Below are 16,104 nucleotides of genomic sequence, written 5' to 3'. Positions count from 1 at the left end.
AAATGCCACAATAATAGAGCCTTAAAAATCACCAAAGAAGTTTATGGCAGGGCTGTTTTTCAGAAAGCACTTGTGTTCAGTGCCAACACACGAGCAAACACGCATCTGGTGAGTGGAGAATTAAACCTAGCAACTGAAAGAGAAGTGTCCAGTGGCATTTCTTACATCTGGACTAGTTTGATGTTTAAATAAAGTCAAAGGATGCCTTCAACCCACTGTGTGTGTGTGTTGGAAACTGTTAAATGTGATGGTGGATGTGCAACATTATATGCTGTGTTATCATGGGAGTCGTTATATATCAAATGATTGTTATGTGCGGTCATATACCAGCTGAAGAATATGAGGCTGTGTTTACTGCTGTTCCCTCATCATATTCCCATAGTCCCTCAAATACACATCTAGACTATGTAATAAAGACTAAGATCTTCTTCATCATTATGTTATCACCAAACTCTTATGGGATGTTGTGGAGCTAAAGTAGAAAAGAAAAAGTGCAGCATATCAGAATCTGAATATAGATGTTAGATATTATCTTGGGTAACAGGGTTGAATGGCTGACAAACCCAGTCAACACTACAATTTGTAGAAAGGGAGCGAATTGTCACTCCTTGGGTTTCACAGTTTCAATTTTGCTACCGTTCATGCGGTTTATTTCATAAAACACATCCCTCTCCAAAGAAAATAGTATTGTTTTGCTAATAATGGGACACTGATTTGTTGGCAGGTTCCTTCTGTTATTTGTACTCTTCCTGAAACAGATTCATTTAGAGGAAGATCTGAGGGTGAAACCATCACAGCTGGGACTCCAATGACATTCAATATAGTGGATTTTTATCATTATAAGTCATAATATGAGTGCTATTAACTGAACACAGAGCCCACAGTGTCCACCTCACTGTTTCTATTAATAATGGAGACATCACTATCTGTAATTAAACCGCTATCAAGCTTGATAAACAACTGAGTTATCATGAACATACTCAGAAAGGTGTTATAGATTGTGCTGACAACTCAATAATTAGATCATATTAATAAACATCACATTTGACTATTAGCACAATGAATATTGTATTAATGAGTAGCATGTCAATAGTGGTGATTCACTCTTCTAGACCGTTCTTCACTCATTTAAAGTTCAAAGACATTAAAAAGATGATTTTCTGAAGAGCGGTTTCCCATTAATGTGCACTGCCAGTCAAAAGTTTTAGATTTTTAATGTTTTTAATAGAAGTCTCTTCTGCTCAGCAGGGCTGCATTTATTTGATAAAGAAAAAAAGAAAAAGTAATATCGTGAAATATTATACCAATTAATTTTTAGTGATCAAAGCTGAATTTGCAGCATCATTACTCCAGTCTTCAGTGTCACATGATCCTTCAGAAATCACTCTAATATGATGATGCTCAAGAAACATTTAATATTATTATTAATGTTGAAAACAATTATTTACATTTTTATTTTAGGATTCTTTAATGAATAGAAAGTTCAAAAGAACAGCATTTATCTGAAATATAAAGCTTTTGTAACATTAAACATCAGTTAGAATTTTTATTTTATTTTTTGGGGGAAAGAAATAAAATAAATCAATACTTTTATTCATCAAGGATGAATTCAATTGATCAAAAGTTAAAGTAAAGACATTTATAATGTTACAAAAAAATTATATTTCAAATAAATGTTGTTCTTTTGAACTTTCTATTCATCAAAGAATCCTGATTTTTTTTTTTTTTTACACAACTGTTTTCAACATTGATAATAACAATGAATGTTTTTTGATCGTGAAATCCTCATATTAGAGTGATTTCTGAAGGATCATGTGACACTGAAGACTGGAGTAATGATGCTGAACATTCAGTTTTGATCACAGGAATAAATTACAGTTTACTGCAGGGTTCACCAATCTCGGTCCTGGAGGGCCGCTGTCCTGCAGAGTTTAGCTCCAACCCCAATTAAACACACCTGAACCAGCTAATCAAGGTCTCACTAGGTATACTAGAAACTTTCAGTTGGAGCTGGTTGGAGCTAAACTCTGCAGGGCAGCGGCCCTCCAGGACCGAGATTGGTGAACCCTGGTTTACTGTATATTCAAATAGAAAACAGTTATTTTAAATTGTCATACTATTTAACAATATTACTGTTTTTTTTTTTTTTATCAAATAAATGTAGCCTTGGTGAGCAGAAGAGACTTCTTTTAAAAACATAAAAAATCTTACCAATCTCAAACTTTTGACTGGTAGTGTATATGACAAAACTAGTTCTGCATCCCAACAGGCTTTTCATCTGTCCTAAATGGTATGCAAGATGGATAATTAGTGCATCATAAATCACAGTACATTGAGAATAGTGTCAAAGGTGCAGGATATGTCCCAGAACTGTCTTACTCAGAAGTGTACACTTTCCCACGGGTGCTACCACAGATGAATATAGGAGTACAAACGTTTTATCGTCTTCTTTTTAAACTATATGTTGGGGGGGGGGTTGGGGGTACAGTTCAAGTACAGTTTAAAAAAAAAAACAAAAAAAAAACAAGTGCACATTCGACACGAAAAGAAGCACACTTCTTTTCCACACGGGGTTCCTCGAAGGACCATATAAATATACATTTTTGTACCATGACAAAGTGTTTCATCTGATACATGCTTACATCATGATGTGGGGTCAAACCCAAACTCCACTGCCTCAACTATAATGGGAAGCGCTTAAACATTCCTTCGGCGAGACAGTCCTACAGTAGCAATTTGGGTCAAAAGAGAGTTGTTGCTCTGAAACTGTCTCCATTCTGCTTCAATATGTCACTTCAGCTACAGAAGATGTGGGAATAAATACTCCGATAGAGGAGTAGAGACAGGGCGACTGCTCCTGACCGACTGCGAGAGTGACGTGAAGTCGAAAGCTCAACCATCCTCTCCTCCCTTCAGTTCTGTGGAGCAGCACCGGAGCCTACATTGTGCCGAGCTAGGGGTCATATCATTCAGCTCGCCAAATGAAAGTGTCAGCGCACTGCAGACGCACAGCCTAGCATATAAACTTCACATTAGAGCCACTTGGAATGGAAAAGAAAGTGTTTACCGCTGCTCTTGCTCTACGGGGCCATGAGAGGTTCAGGAAGACAGGTATTTTTTAGAGAGCAGAATTAAACAGCTCTCAGTGTGAAGACACGAGTCTCTGTCGTACGGGGGACAAACCTGCTGTCACCAGAGCACTGATGCTTCAGGATCTTTTGCTTTGTGTTAGGATGTCATATTCTGCAACGGCTCTCTGCAGCAACTCATCAAAGAACCAAGAACCCTTTTCGGCTAAATAAGGTTCTCGAGTTGGTTATACTGCAGGGTTCTTTAGAGAAAAGTTTCCCATTGAATAGGTGTCAATTTATTCACTCAAATGAATTGATGAAAGAACAGGCTCACAGATAAATCAGATATTTTAAAGTCCCCCTGTGGTAAAAAAAAAAAAAAAATCAAGCTTTTAATGTTGTTTATATGTCTATGTGGTGTTTTGGTTACACTTTATTTTAAGGTGTCATTATTACAGTGTAATTATATATTTAAGTACTGAGTAATATTAAGCAACTACATGTACTTACTATATAGGATTAGGGTTTGGTTGAGGGTTAGTTGCATGCAATAATGCATAACTTACTGTTATTACTAAGTATGTGTAACATAATAACAAGGACACTGTAAAATAAAGTGTTTTTATAAAGAGTTTTTAATATGCTTTAAGACAAACCATGTGTAAATTCATAAGTCGACACCATTGCTGAGTATTTCCTCCTTAAAACGGCAGTGAACCAAAGACAGTCTCAAAAACACGCTTTGAAATCGCTGGTGTTTCTGACGTCACAAACTACCTTGTAACCAATCAGATCAACGTGTGATCGTGAACCAGTGGATCTCTGAGCTGAGTGAGTGAGTGGAGGCGGGGCTCATTTGCATATTCATAGGACAGCGCACACTAAATGAGGCAAGGGTGGAGAGTTCAGGTCTTTTCACACCGAAATACGACCTCGCATTGTGGCAATCACGCTTACACACTGCCTCTGAAACTCTCGTCTGTCAGAAAAAAATTCGGATCGGGTTCAATCTTCTGCGTTTTTCACATCCGTAGCATTGTGAGATGTGTTTTGACAATTCAGAGACCGTACAAGCAAACGCCAAAATCCAGAACTGTTCAGGATCAACTGGTTCACGGAAATTGGTGTTCCTCTTTTTAATATGTGACTCCAGTATCGCTAGCAAAGCATCAAACTGAGCCACTGACATCCTGAAGTAATCTTTGAATCGCTCGGGATAATCCCGCAGAGGTGGAACTCTCCGAACTCTCCACGCAATCTCAGGATTGGATGGACCCAATATTTATTTTTCTCTTTTTAAGAAGAGAGAGGACATCAAAATCAAGACTCCATTTAGTACTGATTTGTGAATTTTTCCACAACGGATTAATACGCATCAGACTCAGTATGCAAGGTTTATGTGCGTGACGAATTTTTAGGATGACGAATACGAAAAGACGCATTTACCCTCAAGCTATTTTAATGGAGAAATGGATAATTTATTTTCAAAGAATAAATTTGGTGATCAAAGGTGAGATTTAAAGGATAAAATCATTACCAAAGGGGGACTTCAAATTCGAAGCCAGGGCTAGAATCACTTGAAATGACCATGAATCAAATTAAATGACCATGAGCCAAACCATGCAACATGTAATATCACTTAAAGTTTGTACATGTATTTAATAATAAGATATTTTTTGGACAGTATATTAGAGTTCAGAATCATAACAACATGGCTCTAACACTGTTGTATTATTGCTGTAATAATCTATATACTGTCGCTGTATGTCCTGAGTACACATGTTCCACACATTGCAGTCTGCTTTCATCATGCTCCTCTCTCAGCCTCTCCTCATATCTCTGTCCTCGCCATGAGCTTATTATGGTGCTGTTCACATCCACCTCATATCTCCCGCTCCATCTCACTCTCCACTACAGCTTTACTTCTGAATCATTTGGTTTGGAGACGGAACATATTTCTCCCGAGTGCCCAATGCTTTTTCTGCCGTGTACTGCTTGAGTTGTTACTCACCGGGAAGCTTTACTCCGTGTACTATGTGTTGTACATTGAATTAGATAACACACTATTTGAAAAATGTTTGTTTGGTAAGAGTTATTTTATTTAACTCACAACTGTCAGACATATCAGTCTGTGTCTTCTGGAGTTTTAGCCAGAAGGTCCTGAAAGTTCAGTCCATGAGGTGCATTTCATTTCATGGCCAGGCATATTGTTCTGTATAATGTATAAGGTTTAGTTCCCCTATCCCATAATTCCTCAGCTGTGAAAGTGTTTTCATGCTTTGGGCAAACATTCTGGATGCAGCTTGTGGAGTTATGCATGATATATTGGTTTGGATTTGAAATAATATGCTCTGAGACTTCCTGAGCCTTTCCTGCACATTCAACATTCATTTAGCATTCAATTGTTGTAACGCATATAAAAGTTTAAAATACATGGAAGGAAACACTGCATGACTAACAGCGCAGTGGACTGGACAGGCCACCCAGAGAGGTCAGGCTATAGATTGATTTATTGCAGCTATTCAGAGTTTCACAAGCTCAGGCAAACCTGAACCAGACAGCTTTTCCCAGACTCAACGTGAACTCACTCAAGAGTAAGAAGAATAGAGGCTCAGGTGAAGGTGAAGAACAGAAGCATAGCCTTTCTGTGTGGTCTGTCCAGTCCAGAGCACTTTTAGTCATACAGTGTTTTCCTATCATGTTTTTTAAACGTTTATACATGTTACAACAATTGCAGAGCCGCAGAGATAGTGTTGGCAAAAATCCGTCATTAGCAATATGGCACGTCCTAAAGGATGCTCTTCATTTTGGTGTTCAGTGAAGCGCTACTGGGAATCTGCCTGCTGCCATCACACAGTAATGTGCTTTTTCGAGTTTTACTCTCAATGGTCACACTTTATTTTAGGTGGCCTAAACTACTACTGTATGTACTAACAATTAATACCCACAATGCACTCCTACATTTCCTGCTGAAGAGTTTGAGGTATGGTTGGTTTAGGAGTAAAGGTAGGGTTAGGGTAAAGATTACAGGGGTCAAGAGTTTGGTTTTGGGTTAATGGTTGTGTTACAGTCAGGGGTAGCGTTAACAGCGTAAGGACAACTGTTTATTAAATGCAAGTACTTTCAATGTAATTAAAATGCACATAATTAGTAAGTATATTATATCTAATGAAAAAGTACATAGTAGTTAAGGCCATCTAATATAAAGTATAACCCACTTTATGTTAGGTTTATGTTTGTGTTTTCTTGTTTTCTGTGTTTTTCCTGTGTTCCTACTATTTATTCTCCAGCAATCACCTGTAAGTTTAGTTTATTTAATAAAGACTATTTTTGTTTAAGTCTTATCAACCGATAAGAACATGGAGCTAGCAGCTATCCACTCACTCACCCAAAACATTATCCTCACCCTTGCAAAAGATCTCTTCACTAGATACATAGAGGAGTTCCTCAAGCTCAGCCACCTGGTGACCAGGAGCGAAGGCACCTTAACAACCTGCCTCTGGATTGGGCTGAATGACCACTTTTTCCAACTGCAACCAGCAGGAGCTACCACATGCATACAGGCACAATACATGGATTATGTGCTGTGGCTGTCTGTCAGCAAGATAAAAGAGGACATCACCACTCAGCTGCAACCTCCCCAACCCAAGTCCACCATCTGTCATCATCCATCCTCGTTCCAGTGACCCCTTCAGCTCTTAACTCCTCCTTAGTCCTTCCCTATTCTTCCAGAGCCCAGCCAGCCTTCAGCTACGCACACCACGGTCCATCAGCCAGAATCCACCACTGACTCAGAGCCCGTGTCCTCCATGGAGCCAGGGCTAGATCAAATGGCAGATGTAATTTTTGTCCCAGAGCCAGAGCCCATCATGGAGTCATCATTATCCATCCCAGAGGGTGCATTAGTGGTGTTGAGGGCATGGAATGGAGTACAGCCCACACTCCTGCCACTGGTGTGTGCTGTGCCTGGTCCACAAGGAGTGGTATGATGATTTGGATGATGTCCTTCCCTAAATTCTCCAATTCCTGCTGGTCCTGCCCAGCCTCAAGTCGCCATCATCACCGCGGATCTCGCCCTGTTTCAAGTCTCCTTTGTCGCAGCTGGTCCAGCTCAGCCTCACACTCCCTCCTCCTCTGATAATGACGTTCAGTTCCTCGGCCTGACTCCGCTGACTCCCTTCAGCCCCTCGGCTCCTCCTTCAGTGGCTCCGGCCAGCTGCTCGGATCCACCTTGGGCTTTCAGGTCTCCAGCTCTGCCCTGCTGTGTCGATCCTTTGGCTTCACCTTGAGTCTCCGAGCTCTGGACTCCACCTCGGCACTCCGACTCATCGGCTCCACCTTTGCTCTACGCTCCCTCGGCTCCACCATAGCTCCACCGGGCTCCTCCTTCCCTCTGGTTTTGCCATTGTCCTCACTCTCACTGCCCTTGGGAAATCAATGACCTAAAAGTCTAGATTTACAGTGTGTGACAAAGAAAACACTCTTTTATACTCAGCTTGTTTAACAGATAAAGCAGAACAGTAGTAGTATTACACCTTTATTATGAAAGTATTACACAAGTGAAATACTACTGTTGTCAACACAAAATGAAGGGTTTCACTTTATTTCGATTGTCTACTTTAAACACTCTACTAACTATACGTAACTTTGCAACTACATGTCAACTAACTCCCATTAGACTGTTAATAGAGTGTAAAGTTAGGGTTATGGGTTAGGGTTCGGGATAGTAGAATGTCTGCTGGGGAGCATCAAAATAAAGTGTTAGCAGATATTAGGCAGACAGTCTACTAATATTCTGATGACTATTTACATTTAGTTGCAAAGTTCCTTTTAGTTAGTAGAATGCCTAAAGTGGACAATCAAAATAAAGTGTCATCAACTGAAATTCTGTGTATATGAGTGTTGAATGTGGTGAGGCGAAGGCATCTCCTGAGTGAGTCAGCTGCTTTTCTTTATGTGAGAAACAGATGTAAGCACCTTGAGAAGATATTGATCAAGGATTACATGCTATCCACAACCGCATATCACCGCCTGCACACTTTCAATTAAACTGTTTGTGTTTTAGAGGAGAAAAAATATATATCAATGTCAAAAAAATAATCTCCATTGTCAGTAAGACAAACTGAATGACACTTCGCTGTTTGAGATTTTGACAATCTTTCCATTGCTCTAAAAACTGTCAATGAAGAATGCCATTTTAACAGCATCAGCCAGCTCAGCGCAGGAATAACCTGAACCAACTCTCTCAATCATTACAGATTCCTCAGGACCAGAGGCACAGTGATGGTTTTAAATATTAAAAAAGAGTTCATGCACCATATCTGCTTTTAATAAATGTAATATTTCATCTCTTCAGGGAGACAGCTTTCAGTTTAATGTGACTCGACCATCCATCCTCAATAAGATAAGCCTGTAGTATTTGAGTGCTGTTCTGTTAAAGGGGCAGTATGTAGAGTAAAGAAACCCTTGTTATTAGTGACACCGGTGGCTGTTAAGTGAACTGCAGCCAGCAGCTTATTGCTCGTGCTCGCACTCGTGTATATTTGAGACTATATACTTTATAGATCTGGCTATGTGAGACTATGGGCCCTATCTTACACCCGGCGCAATGCAGCGCCAAGCGCGACACAAGTATGTTTTGCTATTTTCAGTCTGACGCAGTTTTCATTTTTACGTCCTGCGCCACGTTGTTTAAATAGCAAATGCATTTGCGCCCATTTGTGCACCCATGGGCTGCTGGTCTGAAAACGAGGTGTGTTCAGGCACATTGTTGGCGCGTTGCTATTTTGAGGCAAAAGAAATAGACTGTGCCATTGACCAACTGAAACCTGGTCTCTGTTTGACTCTGAGACTCTGTTTGGTTTAACGCACGTAAATCCCAAAACACACCCATTACTCATTAAGAGAATAGGGACAACCCTTTTAGACCATGCGCCGACCATTTTTCCCATCGTTAAACTAGCAAAAGTGTATTTGGACACGCAAGTGCCCTGCGCTTTAGACCATGCGCTTAGATCGTTAAAATAGGGCCCTATAGCTTGAATTAATCCCTTTTTACATTCATATATGTTTAAAGGTAACAAACGCATGTACAGTTCATAATTATTTTCCATAAATATGCCAAAGATTCAAATATACTAGGAAAGATAAATGATATGTGGAATCGGTGGATTTAAAATTGAAAAAAGGTCTAGAATTTTAGATTTTATTCTATACGAAATTAGCACATTATTATAGTAATTCTAATCAATTATTATGTTCCACAAGCAATTTATTGCATTACATCAATGGATTTTTACAAACTTAGTATTTATAATACATGTATCAGTACATTAATATTGACAAATTGTGCAGTTGGTTCTCCGAATGCAGAGTTGAGCTCAAAACACCATTATTCACTGACAACTTTAATTGGAAATGTTGAGTGAACCAACCAAATAAATTAAGTAAATATATGCATATTTGGAAAGGAAATAATAAACTTGGGGGATGTGTCAAAGATGATGACATATGTCTCGCTCCAAATGTTGCGGATGATTTGAAACATCCAGCTGTTCTGTGCCGTATGGCTCTAATTAAACAGGAATGTGTTTCCTGAAAACAGATCTAAAATAGAGCTTGAATCTCCATTAATCAGGATATTTTTTTCCCTGTCAGGTCTCTGTAATCTTAATTAAAAGTCCCTTGGAATAGCCGTTCACACATGTCACTGGATATCAGAGAGCTGCAGAGTGTAACTAGGACACTCATTATATAGAATATTTGAGATCCCAAAACCCCTTGGTTGTCAACTTGCAAACCTTTAATGACATCAAACACACACCGCCAAACAAACCTGCAACCGATGGGGTGGTAAACATTCCTCCCAATGGATGTGTGTGTAGAGCGAGCGGTTTAAGTATTACAGTATCACTCAGATAGTTAATTTCAGCCCTAATTGCAATGTCAGTCTCGATGTGCTCATGGATATATTGCTTACTTTATTCTCAATATCTTTCAAGTGTACTTTTTGACCCTCTGGGCTGCTTTTCATTACGCACAATTTGCAGGCCCAGGTAAAGCCACTAATTAGGGTTTTTGAGCTGACCTCTATGGCTATATGTGGGATTTGATTAGACTACAGAGACGCCTGGCAGCTCAGTCTGACAGCTCAGGCTAACTCAAGGTTGTTCAGCAATCATCTCCATTGACTAAATGACTGCTTCATCAAAAAGGGCTGTATAGCGCAGACCTAACTGACTTTGTTAGCTAAAAGAGAAGAATTTCCCTAACAAGCAGGTGTGGGAAAGAAATGGTTGCAGCTCTTGGCAGAGCTAATGTTCCTCTTTGTTTTTCCTCCAACAACAAGCTCCAGGTGGCCACCTTGCTGTAATGAATTTCCATGATCCAGGCTTACTTAACCAATGAAGCTGGTAAAGCTACATTACTAAACTTGGAGACTCCAAGGTACCAGCATCCAGAATGAAACATGGACGAATGTCATTTCATCAATTAACAAGTCAATTTTCAAACCAGGCTCACTGGAAAAACAGTTCAGTTTTATCCAACACAGATAAACGTGATTCTGGCAGCGTTTATTACATCGGTTGTTGTATGCATCATGGCAGCTCAGAAATTAAATGTTCGTTGAGTGGTGCCAAAAAGTCAATGCTGTATCATGTTTGAAAATAATGCACCACTAATACTAAACCCGACCCTAAACATAACCAATAGTGTTGAAGGAATAGTTCACTTTCAATTAAAATTCTGTCATCATTTACTCCCTCAAGTTGTTTCAAACCTGTGTGAATTTCTTTCTTCTGCTGAACACAAAAGAAGATATTTTGAAGAATGTTGGTAATCAAACAGTTTTAGGAAGTATAGTAGGAAAAAAATATATACTATGGAAGTCAATGGGGTCCAACTGTTTGGTTACCGACATTCTTCAAAATATCTTCTTTTGTGTTCAGCAGAAGAAAGAAATTCATACAGGTTTAAAACAACTTAAAACAACAAAAGCAAACATGAGATAAAAACACATTTGCTGAAGGAACCATGCCATTTCAGCATTTTAGATTCTATTGTGACTCTCGTTCATGGGACTCGTACCTGAGTGCTTTCACATCTCTAGTGCACTGCTGTACCAGGTGAGCACCCAGCAAGTTTACTACAGTAGTACGTCTTGCACATGGAGCTGATTTGGAAATGTCAAAATGTATGAATAGGTACGTTTTTTGAGTTTAGCAAAAATGTAGGTAGAGGAATGTTTTTCCAGTGAGCCAGGGGTTTTAGGTGGATGTATGAAATAAGTTTCCCCTAAAATTCACACAGGTAACCTAGCCAGTAAGTCAAGGTTTGGGTGTTTAGCATAGTCTCTAGATAGTGTAGATCCTGCTTTCTCTGTTGATGGTGTGGTCATTTGTGAGGTTGAGGATCTTTGTGTGGCGGCTCAGAGGAAGGCAAACCTGAACAGCTTCTCTCAGATAGGTCATTATAATTGGTTCACATAAATCAAAAACAAAAAAGGAGGGTTCTTTCTTTCTTCTTGTTTTGCAGTTCTACAAAAGTTATAGGCTCCAACGGCCAACAAAGTGCAAAACAAAAACGCACTTCAACTGAGAAGAGTGGCTGCCTCTGAAATCACACACTGTCTCGAGTAGGTACTTATTTTGTAATTAAGTAATTACTTCAATGACTGCTAAAAAAAAGGATGGTCTATATAGTATGAATGTGTGTAGTATGAATGTAATCTGGATGTATTACATTCACCATGACCTACAGCGTCAGTTGCGTCATTTCACCGTCATTCAGAAATCCTCTCTCGTGGCCTCATGGGATAGTAAAGTGTCCATTAGATGCACACTTCAGAATCTCACCAGAAGTAGCAGGGGACATTTTGCCAACTCCTTGGCAAAGGACATCCTTCTTTTGTCGCATACTTTTTTTTGCCTACTGTATACTGTAAGTTTGCGATTTTGAATGCCGCCAGTCTCTATTCACCAGGCATGGTGTCTCCTACATTGGGAGCACTTACAGTAGCCCCTGGTTAAGTGCCAGTTTGGGGATTGTAGTTCTCTATTGTCGGCCATCTTGTAACTGGCCTCAACGCATGGGATTCTGGGAGTTGTAGTTTAGCTGGAAGGCTGCCAACCACCTTGCTGGGACGTACCTCCCATCTAATACACGACCTCTGGTGATGCCACAATTGCCAAATGTATCATTATATTATGGCAAATGAGTTTTTGAGGACTCTTAAAAGTGTGAAAATGCCAAGCAGCTGCACTGAGATAAACAGCAGTGTTGAGCTGTAGCCTTGCTAAAATCATGTAGCTTTAAATAGAAATTAATTAGCAAGGTACCACTGGCAAACACTACAATTATCTTGCACTACTTCAACAATTATGTTGAAAATGTTCTGTCGGTTGTTAAGAATAAAAAAATAGTGATGTCCATTTTGTGAATGAATCACTTCCTTGCAATGAATTGAGTTGGTTAGCAAAGTCTCAGTCAGTTTGTGATTCAGTGTGAATCATTCGAACCACTCACTCGGATTTGTTTGGAGTGGTTTCTCATGCCGTAAAACAACAGGATCCAAATGAGTGCTGGATGAAGTAGATATTTACCCTCAATCCGCTAATACAAAGTCTGCAAAAGTATCGACTCTCAGGAATGAAGGAGGTCTTTATGAAGTTCAACCCCTGCATGTTCAGCTTGTTAATGACTCTTAAATTGAACTCTTGAACGTGTGAATCAAAATGTAGTACACAAAAGCACTACAGAGAAATTTGTGAGTGCACTACTGTCATGTGAATTCACAAAAACACATTTATTTTGGGGAAATGTTTTGCTTGTCAATAGTGCTTGTACTATGAGTCTTTAAAATAATCGTCACTTAGTTTGTTATTTCATCTAATGCAATGACATTTAGAAATGTTAAATGTGGCCTAAGTGTGTCTAAATCATTTTTGGTGCCACTGTATGCAATTCAACTGTCATGCTGGGATGTGAGCAAAAACAAACATGTAAATAATCATTAAAAGAAAGAAATGTTTGGCAAAGACTGAGCCACTACAAATGGAAATCTTTTCTCTTTGAGTTCTTTGTGATTACTGTAACTCAGAAAACACAGCGGCAACTAAAGGATGGACTCTGATCTGAAAGCTTGCACAACCATTGACGTTTGATGCATTTTAAATCATCTGGAGATCAATGCAGGAGTGTAGGAGACTCACCCTAAAGAACTCTTTGGTTGATCCTGAGTCCAAGGTTCCGTATGCGATCTCAGTTTGTTTGGCTAGATCTTCAGCGCTCTCTATGGGAGAGACCATCCTCTCCACTGTGAGGAAAGCAGCCAGGTTAGCCGTGTAGGACGAGATTATGATGAGGGTGAAGAACCACCAGACGCCTCCCACTATTCTGCCCGATAAGGACCTGATGCGCAAACACAAACATTCAGCCTTTGAATACTTTCCTGATGCGCAAACACAAACATTCAGCCTCTGAATACTTTCCTGATGCGCAAACACAAACATTCAGCCTCTGAATACTTTCCTGATGCGCAAACACAATTGTAATCAATATATCAACTTCACAAACATGTATTTCTGTATGTACAGTGAAACGGTCACCTTGATTTTGCCAAGTAAGACATATTTTGTTGATCCTGGAACAACATTCCTGTATGAAAATAAACACTATCCCTACCCCTAAAACCAACCCTATCCATAACTTCTCCTAAAATCAGATTGAAATGATTAACAGTGAATAACACTGATGTAGAAGCACCTAACCCTGGTTTTAAACCTAAACTTGACATAAACTGTAATCTTGTCCCTCAAATCTGATTGGTTGATTGGAATGTTGTTCCAGGATCAACAAAGATGTTGGAACACACTGTACACAGATGAAACTAATTGGCATTTTCTTGTATTGGTGATTGAAGCCTAGCCCAAGTTAAAGGGATAGTTCACCCAAAAAATCTGCCGTCATCATTGTCTCACCCTCATGTCATTCCAAACCCATAAGACTTTGGTTAATCTTCAAAACACACATTAATATATTTTTTAATGAAACCTGAGAGGTTTCTGTTCCTCCATTGAAAGTATAAGTAACCAAAACTTTAAATTTTGTTAGGCTTTTATTCACATCTAAATGCACATTCATTGAGTGCATCATATATGGTAAACATGGATACCAACCAGGGCTGGGTTTCCCGAAACCTTCTTAACGCTACGTCTTAACGTTCTTAAGTTACACCTTAAGCTGTACCTTATCGTTAATACGTGTTTCCCGAAACGTTCTCAGCTAAGTATATCTTCTGTAAGTCATACGTTCGGAAGGTTGGTCTGGACCACTCTTAGCGTTACCTTATCACTGTTGCAGGTCTATATGAATATAATTCTGAAGTTTTAATACACCCAGACAATGTTCAATTAGGCGAATACAAGTGTTTTCATGCAAAGAATAAAATTGTCATTATACGGATTGTTGTTAGATTTTTAATTATATTATCCAAAGGTACATCAGCTGCCGAACCATTAAAGGCTTAATAGTCTAATTAAAGGGAATGATTGTGGTGGGGAGTTTGCTCAAACTATGGCAGCGATACAGCGAATAGTTGTTCTAAAAGACGGTGCCGTCCGCGGAGCGCTTTCAAAGGCCAGTGAAAGCATAGGCTACTGTCAGTTAAGTCCTATTCGGACGCTAATTGTTTCTCATGGGCTCGTACGGTATTTTAAACATTTACAGGGGTAAGTGATTTTATTGCCGTCCGAATCCATAATGTCAATGTTTTTTCTCACCCAACCCGTGTAAAAATCCCTGGCCAAATTGTTTTTTGACAAACAGGTCGTGTGGGAATTTAATTGCCGTCTGAATCCTGAGTCTGAATCTGAGTTTACAAGAGGAGATTCAAAATTCACTGTTTAAATCCTTTTTGATCACTGCCGAGCACCGTACGTAAGATGTACACTTTTATTACTGAAATGCTGGAAAGTATTTACAAGAACAATATTTCATCGCAGCTCCACCTCAGCGAACAAAAATGGGAAAGAGATGAAAGCACGTAAAATGTTTGGTTATTGTGGCAGCAATATATGATACAATTTTAAAATATGTAGGCTAGGCTATTATAGACTATTATAGTTTGGATTATTTTTTATAATATCCAATAGTCCTAATAAATGCAATTTCAACTATTTCTGAAGTGCTTCATTTATAAAGAACACCGCTTTCTCACATAAAGAGCCCCTGCACGAGAGAATAATTGATTCTCGAGCCATCGATATCAACCAATTCAGCAGCATCGCCACGGACAGCACCGGGTAACGTCGCACGTAAGAAGGTATATCTTAAGCAGCTTCCTAAGGTATGGTTCGGGGAACACGCCTAGTAATGGTATACCTTTAGTTAAGTTATACCTTAAGAGTCTTCGTAGCGTGCTAAAAGACAGCGCTATCGGGAAACCCAGGCCAAGTTTGTTCTAGTGAGTGACTAGAACTGTGAGTGACTGTGTTTTCTAAATGCATATGTATGTGTGTTTATCATTGTTTAGATGTAAATAAAAGCCTACATTAAATCTGTTCATGTAAAGCGATAATGTCTCTAGAAGCCTTGGATTAAACAGCTCGATTCATATGGGTTCGTTTACTGGTGCCTTTATGAGCTTTTCAATTTTGGTTAACTGGGCTTTCAATGGAGGAATAGAAATCTCTCAGGTTTCATTGAAATGTCTTAATCTGAAGATCATCCAAAGTCTTATGGGTTTGGAATGACATGAGGGTGAATACATGATGAAAGAATGATCGTTTTTTGGGTAACTATCCCTTTAAGCCTAAGAAAAACATTAGATTAGGAAATTTGTTACAAATCAATTTAAAATGTCTTTGGTGAATTTGGTATCATAGAGGACGAGATTGCAATGTCAAAGCGTTGTGTCTCATTCTTTGTACAAGTGGTTGATCATCTCTATTCTGCACTATCAAGTCATCTTGACATGTTTTATTCCTCACCTGTAGTCCAGCACTTCTGCTGTATTTGTTCTACGTTCACCCAC

At 39.2% G+C, this 16,104-nt stretch overlaps 1 protein-coding gene across 3 annotated transcripts in view; it reads right to left on the bottom strand.

The window, feature by feature from the left end:
• gria3b (glutamate receptor, ionotropic, AMPA 3b) overlaps positions 1-16,104 on the bottom strand; it is a 144,136-nt gene that overhangs the window by 19,508 nt on the left and 108,524 nt on the right. For all 3 annotated transcript variants that reach the window (XR_013823466.1, XM_079892301.1, XM_079892302.1), the window contains exon 12: positions 13,283-13,481. Coding sequence is in view for 2 of the 3 variants with exons in the window: in XM_079892301.1 (XP_079748427.1) it covers positions 13,283-13,481 (199 nt within the window). In the remaining variant the exon portion in view is untranslated. The remainder of the gene's footprint in view (positions 1-13,282; positions 13,482-16,104) is intronic.

Source organism: Squalius cephalus (genome assembly GCF_949319135.1).
Source record: "Squalius cephalus genome assembly, chromosome: 14".
Lineage (NCBI taxonomy): Eukaryota > Metazoa > Chordata > Actinopteri > Cypriniformes > Leuciscidae > Squalius > Squalius cephalus.
The sequence above is the reverse complement of the archived record's forward strand: the minus strand, read 5'-3'. Positions and strand labels throughout refer to the sequence as shown.